Source organism: Henckelia pumila, chromosome 1, assembly GCF_033568475.1.
Source record: "Henckelia pumila isolate YLH828 chromosome 1, ASM3356847v2, whole genome shotgun sequence".
NCBI classification, from domain to species: domain Eukaryota; kingdom Viridiplantae; phylum Streptophyta; class Magnoliopsida; order Lamiales; family Gesneriaceae; genus Henckelia; species Henckelia pumila.
In genome coordinates, this window is record NC_133120.1 from 122,944,775 (window position 1) to 122,970,873 (window position 26,099).

Consider the following 26,099-nt stretch of genomic DNA (forward strand, 5'->3'; position numbering starts at 1 on the left):
TCTCGTACACCGGTCATAAGAGTCTCACCTTTGTCATTTTTTATGAGGCAAGTGTGTTTGTGAAACTCGACCGAATGATCATTGTCACATAGTTGACTAATACTTATCAAATTATAGCATAGTTTGTCAACAAGTAACACATCTTTAATAATGATGTTACCATGGATGATCTTACCCTTACCCACGGTTTTACCTTTGGAGTTGTCTCCAAAGCTGATCTTTGGTCCTTTGCACAACTCCACTTCTGTTAGAAGTTCTGGATTCCCTGTCATGTGTCGTGAGCAACCGCTATCTAAATACCAGGTAGTGTCCTTGATAGAAGTGGTTTTCTCGCCCGTTTGGACTTTTAGTACCTGCAAAGAGTGAAGAACTTTTGGTACCCATATCTAGTAGGGTCCAGGTCGGATTAGCCCTTTCGGGACCCACACCTGGAACACCCTTACAGGTTTGCCCGTGTGTGTGTCCAGAAATCTGTGCGGTCGATAGGCAGTAAATGTGTGTGCTTGTGAGGTTGCTGTGTGCTTCTTGCCTTTTTTATTTTCATCAGTTAGCCTGTGCCTCTTTTGAACTGGCCTGCAATTAAAGTACTGGTAAGGCTTCTCCTTTGACCATCTTTTCTTAGAGTAGTTAGACTCATTCCATGGCCTTTTGAAATTAGATTGGTTTCCCTTTCTTCTTTCATTAGGTTTTGGTTTGATCCAAGTTCCTCTTTGATTAGAGGTCTGGGGATCCACATATCCCAGCCCTCTATGCTTAGAGCTTCGTTCGTTCGATACTTTCTGATTTTTGTCAAAGCTGCACTTATCGTGTTCATATATCGTGCTGGACCTGACAAATCTTATTTTGTTAAGATTGCCTTTGTCCAGGCTTGACTGAATACAGGATTCCATAGACTGTTCATTTGTTCCAAACCCTAGACCGGTTTTATCATATACCGGTCTTTGGATTTCTTGAATCTTGTCAATGGTTACAGAAGATTTATTCCAAGCCTTAATGGTTTCAAGTAGTTTTTTATTCTCAATCAAGGTAGCTTGGAATACTCTTTTCAAGGTGTCGTTCTCAGTAGCCAGCAGACTTAGCTTGACCTTAAGACCATCAAGCTCTTTTTGCTGCATGCAGCTTGATTTGCTTGACTTATCTTTTAGGTCAGCTCTTTCTGCCTTTACTTCCTTGAACTCCTTGGATAATGCTTTGTATTCATTAGCCATTTCGTGTAAAGCAGTAACTAAATCACTGTGAGTAAATTCAGGTGAGCCAAAGTCAAATACCTCCTCAGCTTCTTCTTCGATGTCGGCCATAAGGCATTCCACTTTTTCATCATCGCTGTCATCTGAAGAGCTTCCGGTATTGGAGTTGTCAGAGTCAGACTCAGCCCACTTGCTTTTGCTTTCGTCTGCTACTAGAACCCTTTGGTCTCTTCCTTTTCTAAACGTCCTTTTATCCTCCTTACCCCTTCTTCTTTCGGAGAATTGCTTCTGATCATTGTTCTTAGGCTTGGTGCAGTCTGCAATGAAGTGGCCTGGCTTTCCACAGTTAAAACACGTAGGACCATCGTTTGTATGGTCCGATTTATGATAATTTTTAAATTTAGAATTGTTTTTACGCATAAATTTACCAAATTTCTTGACAAAGAGTGTCATGGCTTCATTGCTGATTTGCTCAGCTGATCTCTTTGGAGGTTCCTCGACCGGTGGACGTATCACGGTTGAGGTTAAGGCCTTGGTTGGTTGAGATGTAGATGGTTCATCTTCTGTTCTCATGTTGAGCTCGAACTCGTAGGCTTTGAGATCAGCAAAGAGATCATGCAGTTCAACCTTGCTCAAGTCTTTTGACTCTCTCATGGCCACTGTCTTGATCTCCCATTCTTTGGGCAGAGCTCTCATAACCTTCACAGCAATTTCACGGTTAGTATAAGTTTTACCTAAAGCAATAAGATCACAAATGATACTACTGAACCGTTCATCAAATTCAGCCATGGTTTCCCCTGGCTTCATTTTGGCGTTGTCATATTTTTGAATGGCCAAGGTGAGCTTGTTTTCCTTTGTCTGGTCATTCCCTTCACACAGCTGAGTGAGCTTCTCCCAAATCTCCTTTGCTGTGGAACATGACTTGATTTTGCTGAACATATTCTTGTCCAGTGTTTTGTATAGGATGTCCCGGGCCACATTGTCAAGATTGGCCTTCTTTTTGTCCTCAGTGGTCCACTCAGCTCTTGGTTTCTCAATCATTTGTCCTGCACCATCGGCTAGAGCTGGGTTGACCTTCATAATTTTGATAGGACCGTCTGTTATGACATATAGCATGTCATCATCCTGTGCTGCAAGATGTGCCTGCATGCGAATTTTCCAATCATCATACTCTTCTTTAGAAAACATAGGAATTCTGTTGAAAGAAGTCATGATTTTAAAACTTCAGATCAGCAGTTGAGAAAGGAATCCGCTCTGATACCACTTGTTGGGATCGGTTCAGAGGGTAGAGGGGGGGTGAATACACTCTGAAACTTTTCTTCTTTTTCTTCAAAATGATCAAGTGAGGTTTAGTTCACTTAATCGGTTTTCTCAACTTCTAAAACGTTTTGAACAACTTAAATAGTGCGGAAATAGTTCAGAGGTTTTAGTGATGCAAAGTTTATAATGCAATGTATGAGCAGAATGTAAGATAAATGGCAGTAAATGCTAAAGCACGATTTTATGGAAGTTCGAAGGCTTAATCCTTCTACGTCTCCCCTTCTTCCACTTAGGAAGGAATTCACTAGAAGACTTTGGTTATTACAACGTCTTGTAATACACCCACTTCAGACTTAGGACTTATCCAATGCCTAATCCGAAACTCCTAGATTTACACAGATAAGATTCTCAGTTCTTATCAGACTGGTGGAAGCTTTCAGAGCAGCTTCAAGTCTCTTCAACACTGAGTATAGTTGAGTTGAGCTTCTCAGACTGCAGAGCGGTCGAGAGGCTTGAAAACCCTAGGATGATCCTTGACGATCAGATAGGTGAACTGTAGGCGAGGGTTTATTTGAGCAGCAGATGAATGATCTTGTAAGTGTGCTCAAGTATATCAGATGAGGACTTCTGATATTATTCAAGTGATTGAAATTTTTCTGAGTTGCTTGTCTCTCTTCGTTGTCTCGTATCACTTGTTGTTGTTCTTGTTCATCTTATTGGTCTTGAGCAATCTTCCCTTTATATAGGTCAATCATCAACGTCTTTATTTTGAACGTTCTGATGCTGCATTGAATGCACATTTAATGCTCATAAATGCATTGATGATTCTGCATGAGGATCGTACACTGCAGACAACTTCCAGGGTCCAAAACTGGAATAAACGGTCGAATGCTTTATCTGCAGTCATTCTGTGTTTTTGCCATTTTGGTACAACCTGTTGTCTTGATTTGCAGGAGTCAACAAATCTTCTGAAACGCCGGTTCTGCTTTTAATGAAAGATCCTGCAAAGAACATCTTGTCACAGGTACTTGTCTCGAGATATCTAGATAGGCAGTTGGCATTCTACCGGTAGAGATATTTGTCCTCTGCTGGTTTGAATAACCAGTCGATAAGCTTGTGACTTCAACCGGTCGAGAGACAAAGGCGGTTGACAAGCTTCCGGTAGATAGATTTATCCTCTGCTGGTTTTGATAGCCAGTCGATAGGCTTGTGACTTCAGCCGGTCGAGAGCAAAGGCGGTTGACAAGCTTCCGGTAGATATATTGTAGTAGATTCCTGAAATACAATGGTTGGCAGCACATTCCTATACAATGAGTTGTTGTTTGTTATCACCAAAATATCGGATTCAACAATATCATTGTTAGTGCGAGAAACTATAGACATAGATTCATCAAATATTACATGCATTGATTTTTCAACAAGTAAAGTGCGTTTATTAAATACTCTATAAGCCTTACTTGTTGTGGAATACCCAAGAAAATACATTTGTCGGATTTGGCATAATATTTGCCAAGGTTGTCCTTACCATTATTATTAATGAATCATTTTGATCCAAAAGCCCGAAAGTATGAAATGTTAAGTTTTCTCCCTCTCCATAATTCATATGGAGTTTTTCTTGAGAATTGGCCTTATTGATACACGATTGATAATGTAACAGGCAGTGCTCATTGCTTCAGCCCAGAAATATTTTGGTAGAGAATGCTCACATATCATGGTCCTCGCAATCTCCACAAGTGTCCTATTTTTCCTTTCAACGACCCCGTTTTGTTGAGGAGTCCTAGGACAAGAAAAATTGTGACCGATGCCTTTCTCTTCACAAAAATTTGTAAAACTCTCATTTTTAAATTCAGTTCCGTGGTCACTACAGATCTGTTTGATTGAAAGATTTTTCTCATTCTCAACACGTTTGACAAAAGTTTTAAAATAATCAAAGGCATCATTTTTGTGGGCTAAAAACAATGTCCACATGAATCGTGAGAAATCATCCACAATGATAAATGCATAAAGCTTCCCTCCTAGGCTAACGTTCCTCGAGGGACCACATAGGTCTAGGTGAAGAAGTTCAAGGGGCATAGAATTTGATACAAAATTTTTGCTTTTAAAAGATTTCCTTGTGTGTTTGCCAAGTTGACAGGCATCACAAAAAGAATCTAATTTTAAATTGAGTTTTGGCATACCAACAACTAAATCAAGTTTAAAAAGTTTTTCTATGGTACTAGGACCAACATGACCTAGTCGTCTATGCCAAAGAATGTTGTCATCAACATTCAAGGATACAAGGCTTTTAATATTTGATAAAGATAAATTATTTAAAGAAACCTTGTATACATTTTCACTTCTATATCCTTTGAAATTTATGGATTTGTCAGATGTGAGTGATATAGTGCAGTGTTGGGGAGTGAATTTAACTTTATAACCTCTATCGCACAATTGACTTATGCTTAGTAGATTATGATTAAGCCCTTTCACTAGGAGTACATCATCAATCAAGCAGGATTTAGAAATATCTATTGAGCCGATTCCTTCGATAACTCCTTTGTTGTTGTCTCCAAAGGTGACAGATCCCTTCTCCTTTGGTTTGATGGATTGGAGTAGGTCCTTGTTCCCCGTAATATGTCTAAAACATCCACTGTATAGATATCATATGCTAGGAAGAATATTTTTCCTATTTCCCTACAAGAATTTGATTTTGGTACCCTTTAGTTCTTTTGGGTACACATTGTTAGAAAAGAGAGATACAAAATAGACTTCTAAGAGTTCAGTCTCTCATAGCAACATCATCGCCACTTTCTAAGAGTGCTCCCAGTAGTAGGTAGGGCTATGGCCTCTTTAAAAACCTATTTTCTTGGATAAAGCAGCGTTCATCAGGAAGACCAGTCGCAAGTCAAGGCAGTTTAAACCGGTCTATGATGAACTCCCATAGATCATGATCTCATAATGCCAACTGATGATGTGACGACCCGGTTATTAATCTCTCAAATTACAAAGTTAATCCAAGATCATGAATTATAGCTAACATCAAAGCTAAACATCAAGCCTCAAAGAAAAGAAGAAAAGAAATTATTATTTTTTAAATGTTGGGCCGCGCTCGTGCGGCTAAAAAGCACCGCCCGAGCGCGCCCTGTTCTACCCAAAACAGAACGCAGCTCGGGGCTGCGCTCGGGCTGCTCTTTTCAGCAGCTCGGGCGCTGCCCTGGGCAAAAATAATCTTTGATTTTCCACTCCTTTTCTAAGCCTTGAAGTCATCTTCAACAAGTTAAATCAAGTCTAAGAAACATCATATAAGTTCCAAGAGATAATACACAAGGTAAGTGAAGTCCTTAACAAGATCATAAACATACCTCATAGCAAGAATAAAACATTGAGATCAAGTGTACTTACATGATCAAGTAGAACACACCTTAGACATAAGTTCAAGTCTAGAAATTATACAATTCCAACTCTAAACATAAGATCCATTTCTATAGTTAAGTAGACAAGATTCAAGTCTATCAACTATACAATCATATCTCTTAATCTTAACATAAAATTACAACAACTCGACTTCTATACCGGATCACCACTCTAATCTCTCATTCTTTGTTCTTCAAGCTCGCTTCTGCCCTGTTCCACTCCCGCCTATTGCCATGACACATATAACACAACAATAGCCGGATAACTCCGGTGAGAAATATATTTCCCAGTAAAAGCAAATAAACATGCATAGCAAAGAAAATATCAAATTCATGATATAAAAAGAACTTCAATGCATGTTTTAAAACAAGGTTCACTAATTCATCGATTGGGATCCCGAGAAGAAGATATCATAACTAACCACCGACTCTCCCGATTGAGGTGGGGCTACTTATCTTGCTTCTCTAGACTTTGAAGCCATTATATATGTAAATCAGACGCTAGGCTAACTCAACCACCCAGGCCATACATATATAATCCCTCAAATCATCTAATCGAACGTTTCCGTTCATTTCGAAATCAAAGAACAAGTCTTGCAAGATGAATGCAATATATATCATCATCATAGCATTCATTAACATCAAAGACTCATTCAACAATTCATATAAAACATATAAAAGCAAGTAATCAAATAAGTATGTGATTTAGGGAACTCGATACAAACCATCTCGAGTTTCAATCTCATTCAAACAATAGTCCACTTTTACCTTTCAAGTGTGAAGTTTATGGTGTCTTCTAGCTGTCCAAATCTGAACCAAAAACAACATCATCTTGTATTAAAAATCTGCTCAAGTTATAGCCCATCTTCAAAGCAAAAATACCACAAACCTTCTTCTTTCTTCTACCGGGGTTCGAAGTCGGGATTTTAAAGTTGATGTGCCCTGTTTATGCACTGAAATCATAGCATATAAACCAAGGAAATATCAGCTAACACTCAGCAACATTCCAGTCCAACAAACAATAGCAAAACAGCCTCAAATCATAAGTTCGGCGGAGTAACAGTACAAAATCGGTAACCGAAACTAATTTCTAACAACTATAGCAGCACATATTCATCAAACCAGCACATATATGTCAAAACTCAGCAATATCAGATGCTACTGAATTCAAATTGAAGCTGCTAAAGCATCACAGTAGCATACAATCACCATTCAAATAACTCTTCTTCAATACCACAAGATATAACACTTCAAACCTCAAACAAGAACCAACTAACTGATATCTGCCAATTTCGAATTCTCAAACCATAATGAATCAAAATAAAACTTACATCAAATCAAAGGTCTCGTCTCGAGGATTCCAAAACACTTTTCGGAATCGAAATCGGATAACCAAAACTCAAGATATTGAAATTACAAGTTGAAGAGAAAACTTAAAATTTCTTTGTTCTTTCCTCACGGTTCTTGCCTCTGAACAATCTGATGGAAAAGGTAGTATACACGTGAATAATCATAGGAATAACAAGTGTCCAACATATTTACCCATATTTGCACTTTGGCCCCTCAAGTTGTCAATAATTGCAATTTGATCCTCAACTTTTTATTTTATTCAATTTCAATCCTAAATAATTTAAGAATATTAGAATTTAAATCAAAACTCCAAATATTTTCAAATTAAATATTCTCAGATTAAAATTAAATAATTTTGGGCGTTACAATTCTCCCCCACTAAGACACGATTTCGTCCTCGAAATCTCAAGTAGTATCAACAGATTATATAACATAAAGAACAGAAAGACTAAAGAGTGTACTCACATCATGGAAACATCTCTGGAAATCATTGTCTCATGTCCGATTCTGTCTCCCAAGTTGCTTCTTCAATACCGTGACGACTCCACTGAACTTTCAAAAGCGGAATAGTCTTCGTTCGAAGTTGCTTCTCCTTACGATCAAGGATCTGAATTGGCTTTTCAAAATAACTCAAAGTTTCGTCGAGTTCAGCCTCATCAGATTGAAGCACATGAGATTCATCAGCAAGGCATTTTCGAAGCATCGATACATGAAAGACATCATGTATTCCAGATAAAGATGGAGGAAGAGCTAATCGATAGGCAAGATTGCCTATTTTCTTCAGAATTTCATACTGACCAATATATCGTGGAGACAACTTACCTCGCTTGCCAAATCGTACATTACCTCTGAACGGAGAAATCTTCAAAAATAGATGATCCCCCTGTTCAAACGACAAAGGTTTACGTCGAATATTGGCATATTTCTCTTGGCTATCCTGAGCTGTCTTAATTCTTTTCTAACTAATCTTCACCTGTTCAGTCATATCTCGAATCATGTCAGGTCCAATGTCAGGTACCTCAGAAATATCATCCAAGTAAAGAGGAGATCGACACTTTCTTCCATACAAAGCTTCAAACGGAGCCATTTCAATACTCGATTGATAGCTGTTGTTGTACGAAAATTCACAAAGTGGTAGTGAATCTTGCCAACTAGTGCCAAAATCAAGCACTACAGCTCTCAACATGTCCTCCAAGGTCTGAATGGTACGCTCAGACTGTCCGTCTTTCTTTGGATGATACGCTGTGCTCAAGTGTAGCTGAGTACCCAAAGCACTCTATAAACTGTGCCAAAAGTGTGATGTAAATCGAGGATCACGATCTGATACGATAGACTTCGGCACTCCATGTAATCTAACAACTTCTCGGACATAAATCTCTGCCATCTGGTCGTGTCTATACGTCATGCGATAAGGAATAAAACACGCTGATTTCGTCAATCTGTCGATAATCACCCAGATAGCATCACAACCTCTAGAAGATCGTGGTAACTTCGTCACAAAGTCTATGGAAATATGATCCCATTTCCATTCAGGCACTGATAAGCTATGTAACCAACCAGGCGGTTTCTTCCTCTCAGCCTTCACCTATTGGCAATTAAGACATCGAGACACAAAATCAGTGATATCCGCTTTCATTTGTTTCCACCAATATTGAGTCTTAAGATCATTGTACATCTTCCTACCACCAGGATGAATGCTATAACGACTACAATGCGCCTCTTTCAGTAGTTGTTGTCTCACATCAGAAATATCAGGCACTACAAGGCGATTGTTAAAATATAAAATAACATATCGAACCTGGTATTCAGATACATGCCCTGATCGGACTTTCTCAATCGAATTCTGCACATTCTGATCAAATTTCTGAGCTTCTTTAATTCGCAAAACTAACACTGGTTCAACTTGCATTTGATAAAGTCTAAGAGGCTGATAATTCGTATCAAATACTAATCCAGAAAGACAACAATTTTCAATCAAATTTGATACACCCATCGTCAATAAGGACAAGGAACATACCTTTCGACTCAATGCATCAGCTGCTGCATTCGATTTTCCCGGGTAGTATTTAATCTCACAATCAAAGTCTTTGAGCAAATCAAGCCATCTCCGCTGTCTCATATTCAATTCTGACTGTGATAACAAATATTTCAGACTCTTATGATCAGAATAAATCTCAAACTGTTCCCCGTACAAATAGTGTCGCCAAATCTTCAAAGCAAATACAATGGCAGCCAATTCAATATCATGAATCGGGTATCTGGTCTCGTGAGGCTTCAACTATCTCGAGGCATAAGCAATTACATGCCCTCACTGCATCAATACACTTCCCAAGCCTCGATGAGATGCATCATAATAAACAGTGAAACCACCAGTACCTGAAGGGATCGTCAAGATTGGTGCACTGGTCAGTCGTTTCTTCAATTCAAGAAAACTGGATTCACAAGCATCAGACCAGATAAAAGGAGCATTCTTTTGAGTTAACTGAGTAATCGGTTTTGCAATACTGGAAAAATCTTTAATAAACCAACGATAATACCCAGCCAAACCCATGAAACTACGTATCTCAGGAACAGATGTTGGTCTCGACCAATTGATCACTGCCTCGACTTTACTTGGATCAACAGATATACCATTTCCAGATATGATATGTCCAAGAAAAACAACCTGTTTCAGCCAAAACTCACATTTCGACAATTTAGCATACAAACTCAGCTCTTAATGTCTTCAACACGGTTCTCAATTGTTCAGCATGATCAATCAAATTCTTCGAATATATCAGAATACCATCAATAAAAATTATCATGAAATCATCGAGATATTTCTGAAACACACGATTCATCAAAGCCATAAATACAGCTGGAGCATTCGTCAAATAAAACGGCATAACTATAAACTCATAGTGTCCATACCTGGTTCTGAAAGCAGTTTTTGGAATATCAGAATCTTTAACTCTCAGCTGATGGTATCCAGATCTCAGATCGATCTTAGAATACACAGAAGAACCCTGCAACTGGTCAAATAAATCATCAATACGAGGAAAAGGGTATTTATTCTTTACTGTTGCCTTGTTCAGTTGTCGGTAGTCGATGCACAATCTCATTGAACCGTCTTTCTTTCTGACAAACAGTGCTGGAGCACCCCAAGGAGAAACACTGGGTCGAATGTATCCCTTGGCCAGTAAATCTTCCAACTGATCTTTCAACTCTTTCAATTCCGCTGGTGCCATTCGATAAGGTGCTTTAGAAATCGGTGCAGTACCTGGCATCAGTTCTATGTTGAAATCAATATCACGATACGGAGGTAGTCCCGGAATCTCATCAGAAAAAACGTCCTCAAATTCACTAACCACTGGCAAATCAGCCAGATTCGAGCTAGTTTTCAAAACATCAACTGCATATAAAATAAATCTCTCTGCTCCTTTCTGCAAAAGTCGGGTCATAGATAATACAGAAATCAGAGGAATCTTAGCACGAGAACCCTTACCATAGAATTTCCATTCTTCAGTCATCTCAGGTCTGAACCTCACTATCTTCTGGAAACAATCTACGGTAGCTCTGTACTTGTTTAGCATATCAATCCCGATAATGCAGTCAAAATCAGACAAACCAAGCACAAAAAAATCTATCTCTATCTCATTACCATCATACTGTAGCAAACAATTCTTAACTTTCTGAATAGATATAAGACCTCTTCCCAAAGGAGAAGAGACAGATACTACAACAGGTAATGATTGAACAGGAAAAGAATGTAATGAAGCAAATCGTGCAGAGATAAACGTATGTGATGCACCTGTATCTATCAACACATATGCAGGATAACCATAAAGAGAACAGTTACCTGCAATCACATCATCTGGTGCTCCATGTGCCTGTTCCTCCGTCGGTGCAAAAACATGAGCTTGTTGCCTCTGAGGCTGACTGCCTGTCTGACTTCCTCCTGGCCTTGGCTGTTGCTGTGGATGTGGTGGTTGAAAGGAATGAACAGAAGAGGCTTGCCTCGCAGGTTGAGTCACTGATCGTGATGACTCTGCACCTCGTGACTGTCCAGAACCTCTCTGAGGACCCACCCTCGCAAAATGGCCAGTATGATGGCATATATGGCACCTCCCAAATACACCTCGGCACTGATCAGTTGGATGACCTCCACCACAACTGTTACAAAACACTCAAGATTTCGGTTTTGTACCACTGGAACTCGAAGAACTGCTCCCTGTCTTCTTAGCAAAACGTAGCAATGTAGAGAATTTTGCAACATAATCTTCAATATTTAAGTTTCCCTGCTTCAGATTAGCAAATTCTGCACCTTTATCTTTGCGATAAGACACCGGAAAGAAGCGTTGGTAAAACTCAGTAGTGAAGACATTCCAGGTAAGTACGGTTCCTCTACGCTCCAAAGCTTTCTTGGTCGTGGACCACCAGCTCTTCGCAACCTCATGCAACTGATTTCCAATAAGTCTGACTCTCCGCTCATCACCATAATCAAGTGAATCAAACAACATTTTCATGTCATCAAGCCATCCTTCACATTCAACCGCATTTTCAGTACCTTTTAGTGTAGGCGGATGGTATGATTGAAAGCGTTTGAGCAGTGTTTCCATCGGAGTGGCGGTCATATCTGTCATATCTCGAGAGGTACTTCCCTGTTCATTGCTCGGGACTGCAGCTTGAGGTACTATCGGTGTTACCACTGTTTGTTCCGGCAGAGGAGTATGAACTGTCTGCTCTGGCATAGGAGTAGGAACCTGTGGTCTAAGAGAAGGTCGTCCTGGTCGTCGAGACATATCTGATTATCAAAATGGTTAGGATACCATAATCATCAAATCTATCTCAGTCCTCCTCTGATCATCTTACCTCTGATCAAGACTCGGTTCTGATTCAATCTTAAAAAAAACATAATCAAAGTACTCAACAAGACATGCTTCCAATCAATTCAGATAATCAGGTAGCATATCATAATTCATCAGTACACATGCCTCTAATCATTTCAGATAGTCCAGTAAGCATGCGTCTTTAATCATCATAAATCATACTTTCAAATAAAATAAATACAACAAAATGTAATCAAATACTTGAAAGTAAACCATGCTAGCATTTACAACATGTAATTCAATCATGTAATTAAACCATAGCATGATAAAATAAATAAGCAAGGAAGATGTCAATCTACCCCACTCGCTATCTAACTCAGTCCAGAATTTTCTCGCTCTGATACCACCTGTTGTGACGACCCGGTTCTTAATCTCTCAAATTACAAAGTTAATCCAAGATCATGAATTATAGCTAACATCAAGCCTCAAAGAAAAGAAGAAAATAAATTTTTTTTTAAAAAAAAATGTTGGGCCGCGCTCGTGCGGCTAAAAAGCACCGCCCGAGCACTCCCTGTTCTACCCAAAACAGAACGCAGCTCGGGGCTGCGCTCGGGCTGCTCTTTTCAGCAGCTCGGGCGCTGCCCTGGGCAGAAATAATCTTTGATTTTCCACTCCTTTTCTAAGCCTTGAAGTCATCTTCAACAAGTTAAATCAAGTCTAAGAAACATCATATAAGTTCCAAGAGATAATACACAAGGTAAGTGAAGTCCTTAACAAGATCATAAACATACCTCATAGCAAGAATAAAACATTGAGATCAAGTGTATTTTCATGATCAAGTAGAACACACCTTAGACATAAGTTCAAGTCTAGAAATTATACAATTCCAACTCTAAACATAATCCATTTCTATAGTTAAGTAGAAAAGATTCAAGTCTATCAACTATACAATCATATCTCTTGATCTTAACATAAAGTTACAGCAACTCGACTTCTATACCGGATCATCACTCTAATCTCTCATTCTTTGTTCTTCAAGCTCGCTTCTGCCCTGTTCCACTCCTGCCTATTGCCATGACACATACAACACAACAATAGCCGGATAACTCCGGTGAGAAATATATTTCCCAGTAAAAGCAACTAAACATGCATAGCAAAGCAAATATCAAATTCATGATATAAAAAGAACTTCAATGCATGTTTTAAAACAAGGTTCACTAATTCATCGGTTGGGATCCCGAGAAGAAGATATCATAACTAACTACCGACTCTCCCGATCGAGGTGGGGCTACTTATCTTGCTTCTCTAGACTTTGAAGCCATTATATATGTAAATCAGACGCTAGGCTAACTCAACCACCCAGGCCATACATATATAATCCCTCAAATCGTCTAATCGAACGTTTCCGTTCATTTCAAAATCAAAGAACAAGTCTTGCAAGATGAATGCAACATATATCATCATCATAGCATTCATTAACATCAAAGACTCATTCGAAAATTCATAGAAAACATATAAAAGCAAGTAATCAAATAAGGATTTGATTTAGGGAACTCGACACAAACCATCTCGAGTTTCAATCCCATTCAAACAATAGTCCACTTTTACCTTTCAAGTGTGAAGTTTATGGTGTCTTCTAGCTGTCCAAATCTGAACCAAGAACAACAACATCTTGTATTAAAAATCTGCTCAAGTTACAGCCCATCTTCAAAGCAAAAATACCACAAACCTTCTTCTTTCTTCTACCGGGGTTCGAAGTCGGGATTCTAAAGTTGACGTTCCCTGTTTATGCACTGAAATCATAGCATATAAACCAAAGAAATATCAGCTAACACTCAACAACATTCCAGTCCAACAAAAAATTGCAAAACAGCCTAAAATCATAAGTTCGGCGGAGTAACGGTACAAAATCGGTAACCGAAACTAATTTCTAACAACTATAGCAGCACATATCCATCAAACCAGCACATATATGTCAAAACTCAGCAATATCAGATGATACTAATTTCAAATTGAAGCTGCTAAATCATCACAATAGCATACAATCACCATTCAAATAACTCTTCTTCAATACCACAAGATATAACACTTCAAAACCTCAAACAAGAACCAACTAACTGATCTCTGCCATTTTAAAATTCTCAAACCATAATGAATCAAAAGAAAACTTACATAAAATCTAAGGTCTCGTCTCGAGGATTCCAAAACACTTTTCGGAATCGAAATCGGATAACCGAAACTCAAGATATTGCAATTACAAGTTGAAGAGAAAACTTAAAATTTCTTTGTTCTTTCCTCACGGTTCTTGCCTCTGAACAATCTGATGGAAAAGGTAGTATACACGTGAATAATCATAGGAATAACAAGTGTCCAACATATTTACCCATATTTGCACTTTGGCCCCTCAAGTTGTCAATAATTGCAATTTGATCCTCAACTTTTCATTTTATTCAATTTCAATCCTAAATAATTTAAGAATATTAGAATTTAAACCAAAACTCCAAATATTCCCAAATTATATATTCTCGGATTAAAATTAAATAATTTCGGGCGTTACAGATGAGTTGTTAAGTACTCTTAGCCCTCCATTTCATATAACTCTTTTGATCATATTGAAATCTTAAAGAACTACATTTATGTCTAGCATGACCTATTTTACAACAATAAGAGCATATAGGGGGTGATCTCATTTTTGCTTTAGCAATGAGGCTAGTAAAGTCTATTGATTTCTTACCGTACTCTATTCCACCCTTATCAAAACTACATTTTTGCATGCTTAGTAAATTATTCAATTTATTACTACTAACATTGAACTTATCAAATGATTTTTCTAAGTGAGCGATGTCATCCTTTAATCTTAGGTTTTCATGCTCCTTAGAATCTAATTCATTTTTAAGAAGTTTATTTTCTTTTCTAAGGGTTTTAGCCATATCAAACATAAGTTTATAAGCTTGAAGTATTTCATCATAAGATGGTACCTCATCATTGTCGTCGGAGATGATGTCATCATCTTTGGCCATGATATAGGTTGGCTTCCTCATCGTCGTCATCATTATCGCTCCAAGTGGCTATGAGTGATTTCTTCTTGCCTTTGTCATATTTCTTCTTGAGAGGGCATTCATTTGCATAATGTCCTTGTTGTTGATAGTTGTAGCATGTCACTTCCTTGTCCGTCTTCTTTTCCTTCTTGAAGTTGTTTCCTCGCATAAATCTTTTGAATTCTCTTGCGAAGAGTGCCATATCATCATCATCATCTTCTTCTTTGGATTGGCTAGATAGAGCAATCCCCTTTGCCTTGATATCTTTTTTTTTTATTTCCTTCCTTGTAGACAATTCCAACTCATGGGTTTTTAGAGTCCCATGGAGTTGATCAAGATCATAGGATTCGGTTTCGCCTTTGTTGGATTCAATGATGGCAGTCCTTTTGGAATCCACTCCTTGGATAAGACGCGTAGAGCTCTCCTCCACACTTTCTTGGTTGGATATTGTTCACCAAGTTGGGCTAACTCATTGATAATTTGAGAGAGCCTTCGAAACATGGTATCAACATCCTCATTAGCATCCATCTCAAATGTCTCGTATTTGACTTGAAGTAGATCGATCTTCGTCTCCTTGACTTGATTTGTCCCTTCGTGGCATATCTCCAATTTGTCCCAAATTTCTTTTGCGGATGAGCACATTGAGATCCGATTGTACTCGTTCATATCTAAGGAACAATGAAGAATATTCATAGCTTTAGCATTTTGGGATATTAATTTCATATCCTCCTTGGAAAAGTCGTCCATTCCCTTAGGAATTTGACACCCTCAATCTCTTTCGTAGGTATGTAGGGACCTTTCACAGTTACTTTCCAAACTTCATAGTCTACGAATTGGATATATAGGGACATTCGATTTTTCCAATATCCATAGTTCATGCGGTTGAAAAGAGGAGGACGATTGGTAGATTGCCCTTGAGCATAATCGCTAGCTAGATTTGCCATAGAGCTTTTTGAAAATATTTTTGTAAAAAAGGTGGCTCTGATACCACTTGTTAGAACCTAATGAGGGGGGGATTTAGGTTCTATTGGCAACTTTAGCAATTTAAAGCGATTATGCTAGTACGCAAGCGGAAGACTTAAAGCAATCAAATATAAGTGCAGTAAATAAATGTGTAATATAAATAAAGCAGTAAAAGGGATAAGAGATGTTTATGGAAGTTCGACGATAAATCGTCTACGTCTCCCCTTCTTGGTTAAGATCAATTAACCAAGGATCCACTAGCACTTTAACTCTTAACCTTGATGGCTCCAAGGATAGTCGTACTACTCAACACGATCACCGCGCCGATATAACTCGAACACTTGGCCTTAAGGGCTCCAAGGATAGCCTCAACACAACACACTTGGCTTCACACTCAAGTGCTTACAACGATAGCACAACACACTTGGCTTCACACTCAAGTGCTTACAACAATAGCACAACCAACTCACAAACTATTTTTACAAACACTCTCAAATATATCACACAAACACTTTGATAGTGAGAAATTGCTTGAAAAGGAGAGAAGAGATAAGTTGGGATGTATCCAAATGACCTTGGATGACCTCTATTTATAGTTGGCAAAGATTTAAATCTGATTTGAGTGCATGAGACGTGTGTTGAGAAGTCAATGAGTGACAAAAAGTATTTGGCGCCGCTGCCTACTTTTTCCCAGCACTGAGCGGATTTTGTGGAAATTCATATATCACAATATAACCGTTGGATTGATTTGAAATTTAAACCGAAGCTTTAAAACATCCAGATCTTCATTCTGAACGTTGGAGATTTTATTTTAACGAGTCAAATATTTCCAGTAATTTTCGGAAGTCTCTTCATCAAGTTTTCGAACTTGTTCTGTGCAACAAATTTGAAAAATTTATATCTCCATATCCATCTGTTGGATTGATCTAAAATTTGGACATAGATCTTAAAACATCCTACACTTGAATCTGATTGGTGGAGATTTTATTTGGATGTCTCAATCATTCCCAGTTATTTCCTGAATTCGAATCTTCATGGTTTCATTCCTTCTAGAAGTGGGTATTGTGCAGCATATATGAAAAAATTCATATCTCTCATTCTAGCCGTTGGATTGGTCTCAAATTTGGAAAGTACATGTAACACTTCTTTATCTACATTATGACTTGTGAAGATCCGATTTGAAGTCATAGAAAATTTCCAGTAATTTTCGGAAGTTGCTGCTCCATACTTTGGCTTCTTCTTGTCTTTTTCTTCATATCTCTTAACAATGTTCCATCCATTCAATGAGTAATACAAGACTTTATAAATACATGTATAGCTTCAAAATAGCTTTCAAGAATTTAATCATCAATAAATCTAATCTGTAAAATCTTACTTTAAATAGTTAGTAACAATTAACCGAGTTTTGTAATCATTAAAACATAATATTATGAGACTTGTTAATGCATTAAAAACATTAATCTAATAACACGAGATTTTATGCGTTTAAGGCATAACAATGATCATCGTCGGGGGCCATCATCCTCATCGCCGTGATAATCATAGACATTTCAGTATGCATAGATTCGTGCAAATGAGTCCTAAGCCGTTGGCTGGAGGTGATTCTTCAGAGGAAGCGAAGAGCGAATAATTGGTTAGAGATAAAGGAGAATTGTGTACGCCCAAATATTCGCTTACGTAAACCCGAATGCATAACTATGAGATTTAATGATTTAAAAATAAGTTAAAATGGGTTAAATGATTTTTATGTAAACTATATGACTTATGTGCATGATTTAAAGTTTATTATAGCATTTAACCGAATTATTTTTAGAGTTATGAATTTTCAAAGAAAGGTAAATTGTGAGCGTGTAGACGGGACCGTGGTCTAACGAGATAAAAGTTTTTCATCAAAATTTTTGTCTAATATTTTTAAGAGTTTTAAATAATTAGTTTAAGACTTATTTTAAAGAAAATTATATGATTTATGTATATATATTTAAATGTCTATTTTTCACCAAATTGGGCTAATTTATAGACTTTTTGAGTATTTTAAAAACCCAATATTTATATATTACGAAAATGAGGAGTTTTAATGTCAAATTAATATTTTTAAATCTGAATATTTATGGGCTAAGCCTATTTGAATCCTAATAAAAGTCCAAGTCCAATATGTACACAAATAATTACCTAGAATCAAGTTTCCATCTTCTATAATTCTTTTTCCATTCAAAACTTGGAGAGGTATAAAAAACATGGCCGTCACACATCCCACACACATCCACACGATTTTTGGAAGGAAAATTCAAGAGTTTAGGCGTTGCGTTCGTCCCGTGTTGCAACCTACGCTAACATATACGTTTTTAGAGCGTTTTAAATGCAAAGACATGTTTGATTTATTCTTTCTCACCGTTTAAATCATATAAAAATTATTTTGTGTTAAAAGGGTGAACTGATGAATTGTAGGTGGTTTAGGACAAGAAAACATGAGAGTTCATGCATGTGTCTCAAGTTTTATGGTTGAAGCTTAAAGTTTTCTCACGTTTTTTATCATGGCTGATGGATGGGGATGCACCAGGGTGTTCATGTTTCAAGGTAGGGTCCTTAGGGGTCTAATATATAGGTTATCTTAGTTATTTAGATCAAGGAAAGGGCTGGCCAATTGGATCTTGGTGCTGATGCAGAGGGTCATGCATGTTTAGGGTTCCTTGGAAGAGTTGTTCGTTCTCACCATATAGGGCATGGTTTGGGCTGCGGTTTGTTGGGTTAGATGTTTTGGTTCTAATGGATAAGTTGTGCGGTGGTGCTCTAGAAAAAAGTGGCTGGAGCAGGTGGAACAAACGAAATTACCACAGCTGCGCGTGAGAATAAGAGAGGGTTTGATGTTTTGGTTCTAGCTGCTATATACTGTAGGGATTTTTTTGGTATGGGGCTTGGATGGTTAGGACCTCCTGGATCTTGGGAAGGTCTAGGGGGCGAGGCTCCGACCAAGGGTGGCCGAAGAAAGTGGTCCGATTGAGTTTAGGGCAGCTGTGCAGAAGTAGGCGTGAAAGGGGTTAGGGCTATGGTGTTCTGAAACGGGCAGCGGTCAGGGGATGGGGCAGGGGTCTTCCAGGGCCGGGTTAGATGTTAAGTGGTTCAAGACATGTTGGGAGAAGAAAAGGTTAGGGTTTTGATTATTTTTAATTGGGAGAATAAAAAGAAAAGGATTTTGATTTCTCCTCTTGCCTTTAAATCCGGTTACCAAACTTCAATCTTATAGCAGAACAGTAAATTTTTATTAAAAAAAATTCTTTTGAAGTTTTAAAAAGTGTTTTTTTAAATAAAAATAGTATTATTTTTGTGTTTGGATAAATAAATAAAAATCATTTATTTAATTGATGAATGTGTTTGGATGAATACTATTTGTAGAGCTTTTTTATTAATGCATATTATATTTATAAACAATCTAAAATATAAGAAAATTAAGAATAACATAATAAATCGATAAATCATGACAATTATTAATGAAGATTGAAAATCTTGAAAAACATAACAACAATGATATATGTCCATATTTCATTGATTAAAAATTATTTTTATAAAACACATCATTTTCAATGACCTTGTATAGACATCTTATGTTATTTCTAACTTTTTTCATGTGTCTAATGTTTTCTTGCGTGGAATCCTGCCATCTTGTACATCCCTCATAAAATTTTATATGTCTAATGTTTTCCTGCTTAGAAAAAAATTTTTGTGCCGGCTGAAATATTGGATGTTTAGATAGATAGAAGAAATAAAAATTATAACAATAAAAATCCACATTTTTGGGCTTCTAAAAAAGCCCTAATTATAGCTTAATTAAGTAATTTTTAAAAAACTTAAAAGCCAATCCAAACACTAAAATAATCACAAAAGTGTTTTTTTAAAAAAATGATTTTCCTAAATTATTTATTGTTCCCAAATGGGCTCTTAGTCCTTGCCTGTAGTGACTCATCCCGCAATCACCTACTAATCAGAAACTTAGGCATGCAACTAACAATATAATAATCAGAAACTAACTACAAAAGCTAAATCAATATCCCGGCAGAATACACCGGTAAAAAAAAGTCCATTAACTACAATCGAATCTTATAATAGAAAAATATACCCTACTGGACTCCACAGTCTGCCCTGGTCACCTGACTAACTTCCAAGTCTCCTGATGAACCACCTGCAATTGCCTCGTCGAATAGGGTATCCAATAAACAGAATATGGACATGAGCGCTAAACTCAATACGCAAATACGGTTAACATATAAACATGATGCATGCAAATGTATATGACTGGGTGACCGTCTAAATCGGTATTAACTAGCAAGCGCACTACGTCAAGTTATAGTAAAATGGACAAAGGTCCAAGTATCGATCCCACAGGGACTGTATAAATATGATTACCAAAATATTATTATTCCTACTTACTCTAGAATAATTAAAAAGACATATTTTATATTTTTAAACAATTAAATAAAATTTAAAAAATATTTAAATAAATAAAAACGCAGCAGCAGACTAGGATTAATTCAAATATTGGAAAAAATCGATCAAGGACGCACGTAGGTACCAGAAAAATAATGTAGCAAGCAGTCAATTCAGGACTCAGACTTAATCTTAATTCACGGGAATTCTTCTATTTTCTTCGAAGGAATATTTCTAGAACAATCAAACCTATTCAAATATTGATGAACTAATCTTTCGTAATTCTAATCAAATTTGAATGCATTAAATATTTGTGAAAATTCAGTTTACACCCAAACCGCACACTGAAACCGAATTTTATTTCTAGTCAGTTTTACAGCATGATAATTATTAAAGTGATCAAAATCGAAACCTCCTCCTTCGACTTGGAATCAACTAACAAGCAAGTAAATAATTGGCCAAATTATTTACAAGACAAATATGAATTTGATAATCAATAAAATCAAATCAATCCCAAAAATTCCCAAATAAACAAACCAGTTTTCTACAAAAATCTATTTGGCCCAATCACGTGGCCTTGATCGAATAAAAACTACTACTCACTAATCAAATTCATAATTCAAACAATGTTTTAATCATGAATTCTAAAATAAAATAAAATAAAAGAAAAGAATTCTTCTCCCAAGCCGTAGCCTAGCCGCCGTCTCTGAAAATTTGGAACTTGAACTCCGGAACCCTTAAAAATAATTAAGATTTTCTATTTATAGTGTCCAGATCTCGTAATAATTAAATTCCTTCATTAAATAAAATTCTCGGAATATTTTTTCTTCGCGACACGCGCGCGCCTAAAAAAGACCTCGCGCGCGCACTGCTTTAAAATCTAATGGCCTCACGTCGCTCTCGCTCGCCTCCATTTTACTTCTGCTGGAAAATTGCACGCCGCTCGTGCGAGATATGGCCCTCGCGCGCGCCCGCTCTTTCTTAAAGCAATCCTTGCGCAATTGCGCTTCTCCTAGCGCGGTTCCCATCTTGTTTGCGCAGCACTTTTAATTTCTTGTTTGCACAACATTGTTGCGCAGACAGCATGCTCCATTGTTTGCACAACATTGTTGCGCGTTTTCACAACAATGTAGTGCAAACACATTGTTGTGCAAACGCGCTTAAAGTTCTTTCCTTTCTTTTTTTTTTCTTTTCTTTTTTCCTCTCTTCAAAACTCTTCTCTTCTCTTCTTCTTCACCAATAATACCGAGTTTCCTTCTATTTCTTATAAAATAAACCACGGGAAATATTATGTAGACAAAATGCACGAAATGACACAAAATAATATTAAACACATAACAAATGCACGCAAACTAAACTTAACAATGCCATGAAAATATGCAAAATAAATATAAAAACATCACAACAATATGCATACAAAATGTACTTATCACTGGGTATCCATATCTGGGATATACTGTATCCAATCTGCTCAAAAACTAGCGCCTAGGATATGAGTTGTAGCCTCGGGGAGTCAAACCACTGGACCCAACCACTCACTCCAAACCGGATGCGGATCTAGAATATCCCCCAGGAAACACTAGAGATGGAACGACCAGTCGGTTGAGTGACTCTCAGTGCCCCAAAATGTGCAAACAAGGGCTGAGCACCCTATACACAGGCTTATCTCAAAAGATATATTGGCACAATATGATATGCAAATGCCGCATAATAATCCATGCAAAATATAGCACATAAATGCAACATATAAATATGCAAACCCAATGGCTATCTCAGTCAGTACTTACTTACCTTTCTATGGCAGATCCTAGAATCTTCCCTCTAGGTCCAAGCCTACCATGCAACACTACAATATATAAATACCATGTATTATCTAGCATGCTGAAAATCACCTATCATGCTCTAAAAGCCTTAATTAAACTATAGCATACTCCTATTTTCTATAAGGAGCCAAAGTTATACCTTCGTCCGTCGTCAGCCCGATGATGTCGAATGCCCCAAATTTGGGCACAACCTTGCTACGAATCCTAGACACCTCGCCAAAGCTTCGCCGCTTGGCTGCTACTACGGACACTGTCCGTTATAAAAACTATAATTTCCTACTCTAACTCTTAAAGAAAGAGTACCCAAAATCTCGTAAAACAAACATGGGCCAAGGAGAGGTGAGAAATTTACAAGTGAAAATGAAATCTCAGACCCCTATTTATAGACAGAGTTCGGACACTCTGAAACCCTTTTCAGATGGTCCAAACTGCATGCTTTGACACGTCTCTAGCATGCAGAGTTCGGACGCTCCCAACCCTAGTTCGGACCCTCCAAATTGCTACGTGTCCGAACGTAAATGACACCTCATTGCATGCATGGACATCTCGAGATCGGACCCTCCGATCATGTTCGGACGCTCCGAACTCATCCTTCTTCATTGCCTCTAAAGTCCCTAAGGTTCGGACCCTCCGAACCTCCCGAGCTCAATAAGCATTTTTCAGGTGTTCTGAGTCTGTTTTCTTGGTCTGTTAGATCATATTAAAGTCCCATAATCATGTTTTATTAAATATGAACATGATTAGTAACTTAATCTTGTAAAATGGAACCGAGATATTATATTCTCCCCCACTTAATAGATTTCGTCCTCGAAATCAAGTCTTAAGTACCAATACAAAATAATAAAAATTCCCAGATTCGTATTATCTCAAAACTTTTTACAAGATAAAACGCTGATCCATCAGAACTTAGGATATTCTTAACACATCCTATCTTCTGGTTCTCAAGTGGTTTCCTTAGTGCTTATGCACTACCACAGAACTGATACAGAATAAAATATTAAGGTCTTATCTACAAATGTTACAACTGCATTCAATTGTACTGCAACTAATTGCAAAATATAAGACCTGACTGTCATATATCATTCAACAATGATACAACAAATCTATCACTGATAACAAATTTTTCTCGTGGGAACGATCCTTACTCACATTACTGCATGTTTTTATTTATCTGAGTGAGTCGGGTAATTTGGGCGTACACGATAAGCGCTACCATGCAGCATGTGCATATCATATTGTGTCTGTCCATCTTTTGAGATGAGCCATGTAGGGCCAACTCAGCCCTGTCCGGACGAATGATGTCGAGCGCCCCGCGACCGATGGGTTAGCCGGCACTGACATCTGTAAAACACGGTCTACGTCCGTTAGGATTGACCAGTGTACACAAGATTTGCTCCCCGGGTTGTACCACTCATGTCCTAGGCGCCATTACTGAGCAGTGTATACAGTTATCACAGATATGGATACCCGATCATTTTCATGCATCATATTTATATATTTTACCCAGTGCTTTCGTATTGAACTTAGAGCTCACGTCCAGTATTTTCTATGTATCTGGACTCCTCATTCAACGGGGCAGGTGTAGGTGCAGGATTGAGCACCAGGAGCTTGGAGTAGCCAGCAACCAGTGAAGACAGCAGGATTAGCTGTAGGTTTTGCCCTTTAGGCTTATTTATTCGATTGGGTTGTATAAATTGAAATTGTTTAACTGGTTGTATTCTGCCGGTCTGCTTTTATTTAAGTCTTCTGCAGCAAGTTATTTAATGCATGCTTAATTATCCTCTTAACTCTGATTAGGTAGTGGATCCGGGTTGGGTCGCTACAATCATGATAGCTAGTGAACATCATAAAGCTCGAATGAATTGTGAAGCTTTGACAAATCAAGGCAAGCACATTCAATCAGCTTTGCACAAACATTCAAAGAAAATATGGAATGATTATTGTATCCATCTCAATGCTTTGATTGATTGCATTAGAATTTTGTTGCCACAAGGGGCTTTCATTTTAGGGCCACGATGATACTAAAAGTTCTCTTAATCTAGGTAAATTTCTTATCCAACTGGAATTTTTTTAGGTGCTCATAATAAAGATATTAATGATGTGATATTAAAAAATGATCCTAAAAATTGCAATTTAACATCTCCTGATATTCAAAAGGAAATAGTGAGTTCTTGTCACACCTCGAGCTCAGTCCCGCGCTTGTGCGACTACACAATGGGTCTCTATAGCAACTACTTCGTATTCGTCCCCTATAGCACAATGGGCCTCTAAACTCATTTTAAAGCTTTCATTTTTCATGTGGGATAGGGGTCTCACAATCACACCTCCTTAAAATGTGACGTTCTCATCGCGACCTGACCTTCGATCCACTAGCATCGAGAATCTAGAAGTGGCTCCTACAGGTTCAAGATATGTCTCCCGTCATGTAGCACTTTGTCCCGTAGGTTCAAGAGGTGGCTCCAAAGCACATAGCATTTTATCCTGCATAGCACTTGATTTCTAGGGTTCCTGCCGGTGACCATCTCTGATACCATTCTATCACGTCTAGGGCCCAGGCTCACGCTTGCACGACTGCACAATAGGCCTCTATAGCAACTACATCGTATTCGTCCTCGTTTTACGAAAATGATTAACCCAAGTTGCTATAGAAGTCCATTGTATCACATTTTAAACTCAATTTAAAGCTTTCATTTTTCCTATATGGGATAGGGGTCTAACAGTTCTTGTGCCAGTGAAATGATTAATGTTATTATCAGATATGTTGGTGATTTAGTGTTCTCTATTTTAGCTGATGAATCTCGTGATGTGTCGACAAAGGAGCAAATGTCAATTGTAATCTATCATGTGGATAGTAGTGGGCATATAAATGAACGTTTTATCGGGATGGAGAATGTTGTTAGTACTACACTCTCACTTAAAGCTTCCGTTGATAAGATATTCTATATATAATTTGATCATGTTAAGTTGAGAGGACAAGGTTTTGATTTAACAAGTAATATGCAGGATAAATTTAATAGTCTAAAATCTCTCATTTTAAAGGATAATATGTACGCTTTTTACATACATTGTTTTTCCTATCAGCTTCAACTAGCTTTTAAAGTTGTGGCCAAAAAAAAATCTTCTGGTTTCTAATTTATTTAATGTTGTTGGTGATGTTGGAAATCTTGTTGGAGCATCTTGAAACATTCTGGTTTTCTTCGAGAGAAACATTCAGATTTTATTGTTGAGACATTGGAGAAAGGTGAAATTTCAAGTGATCAGGGACTTAATCAAGAAAATACCCTCCAACGTGCCAGGGATACACATTGGGGGTCAATTTTAATTCTTTGATCAGCTTGATTTCATGTTCTCGGTTGTCAATGATGAGATTGAAATAGTTTCAGAAGATGAGTCAAGTTCTTCTGATAAAAAAACTGAGGCATTTAATTTATTGGAGTCAATACCTTCAATTGATTTTACATTCAGTATACATTTGATGAAACATGTCTTAGGAATTGTGATGGCATTGCCAAAAAAATATAAGGATATTGTGAAAGTAGTTGATTTGGTACAAGTATGCAGACACCAAATGCAAAGGATGAGAGGTGATCGTTGGGATTCATTTTTAGAAAAGGTTCACCATTTTTGTGAGCAACATTGCACTAATGTTCTCAAAATTGATAATTTGTTCACACGTTGGATACCATGTGGTCGTCCCCATCTTAAACGGCCAGAAGTGACAAATTTGCATCATTATTATGTGGATTTATTCTGTGGTGTTATTGATATGCAACTTCTAGTGTTAAATGATCGTTACTCAATTGAAGGTTCGGAGTTTCTCCTTTGCATAGCTTGCTTGTGTCCACAAAACTCATTTTAG

At 37.6% G+C, this 26,099-nt stretch overlaps 1 protein-coding gene across 1 annotated transcript in view; it reads left to right on the forward strand.

Moving 5' to 3' along the window:
• LOC140873914 (uncharacterized) overlaps positions 1–26,099 on the forward strand; it is a 79,948-nt gene extending 53,849 nt beyond the window's left edge. The window contains exons 8-9 of the mRNA XM_073277197.1: positions 24,950–25,135; positions 25,575–26,099. Coding sequence (XP_073133298.1) covers positions 24,950–25,135; positions 25,575–26,099 — 711 coding nt within the window. The remainder of the gene's footprint in view (positions 1–24,949; positions 25,136–25,574) is intronic.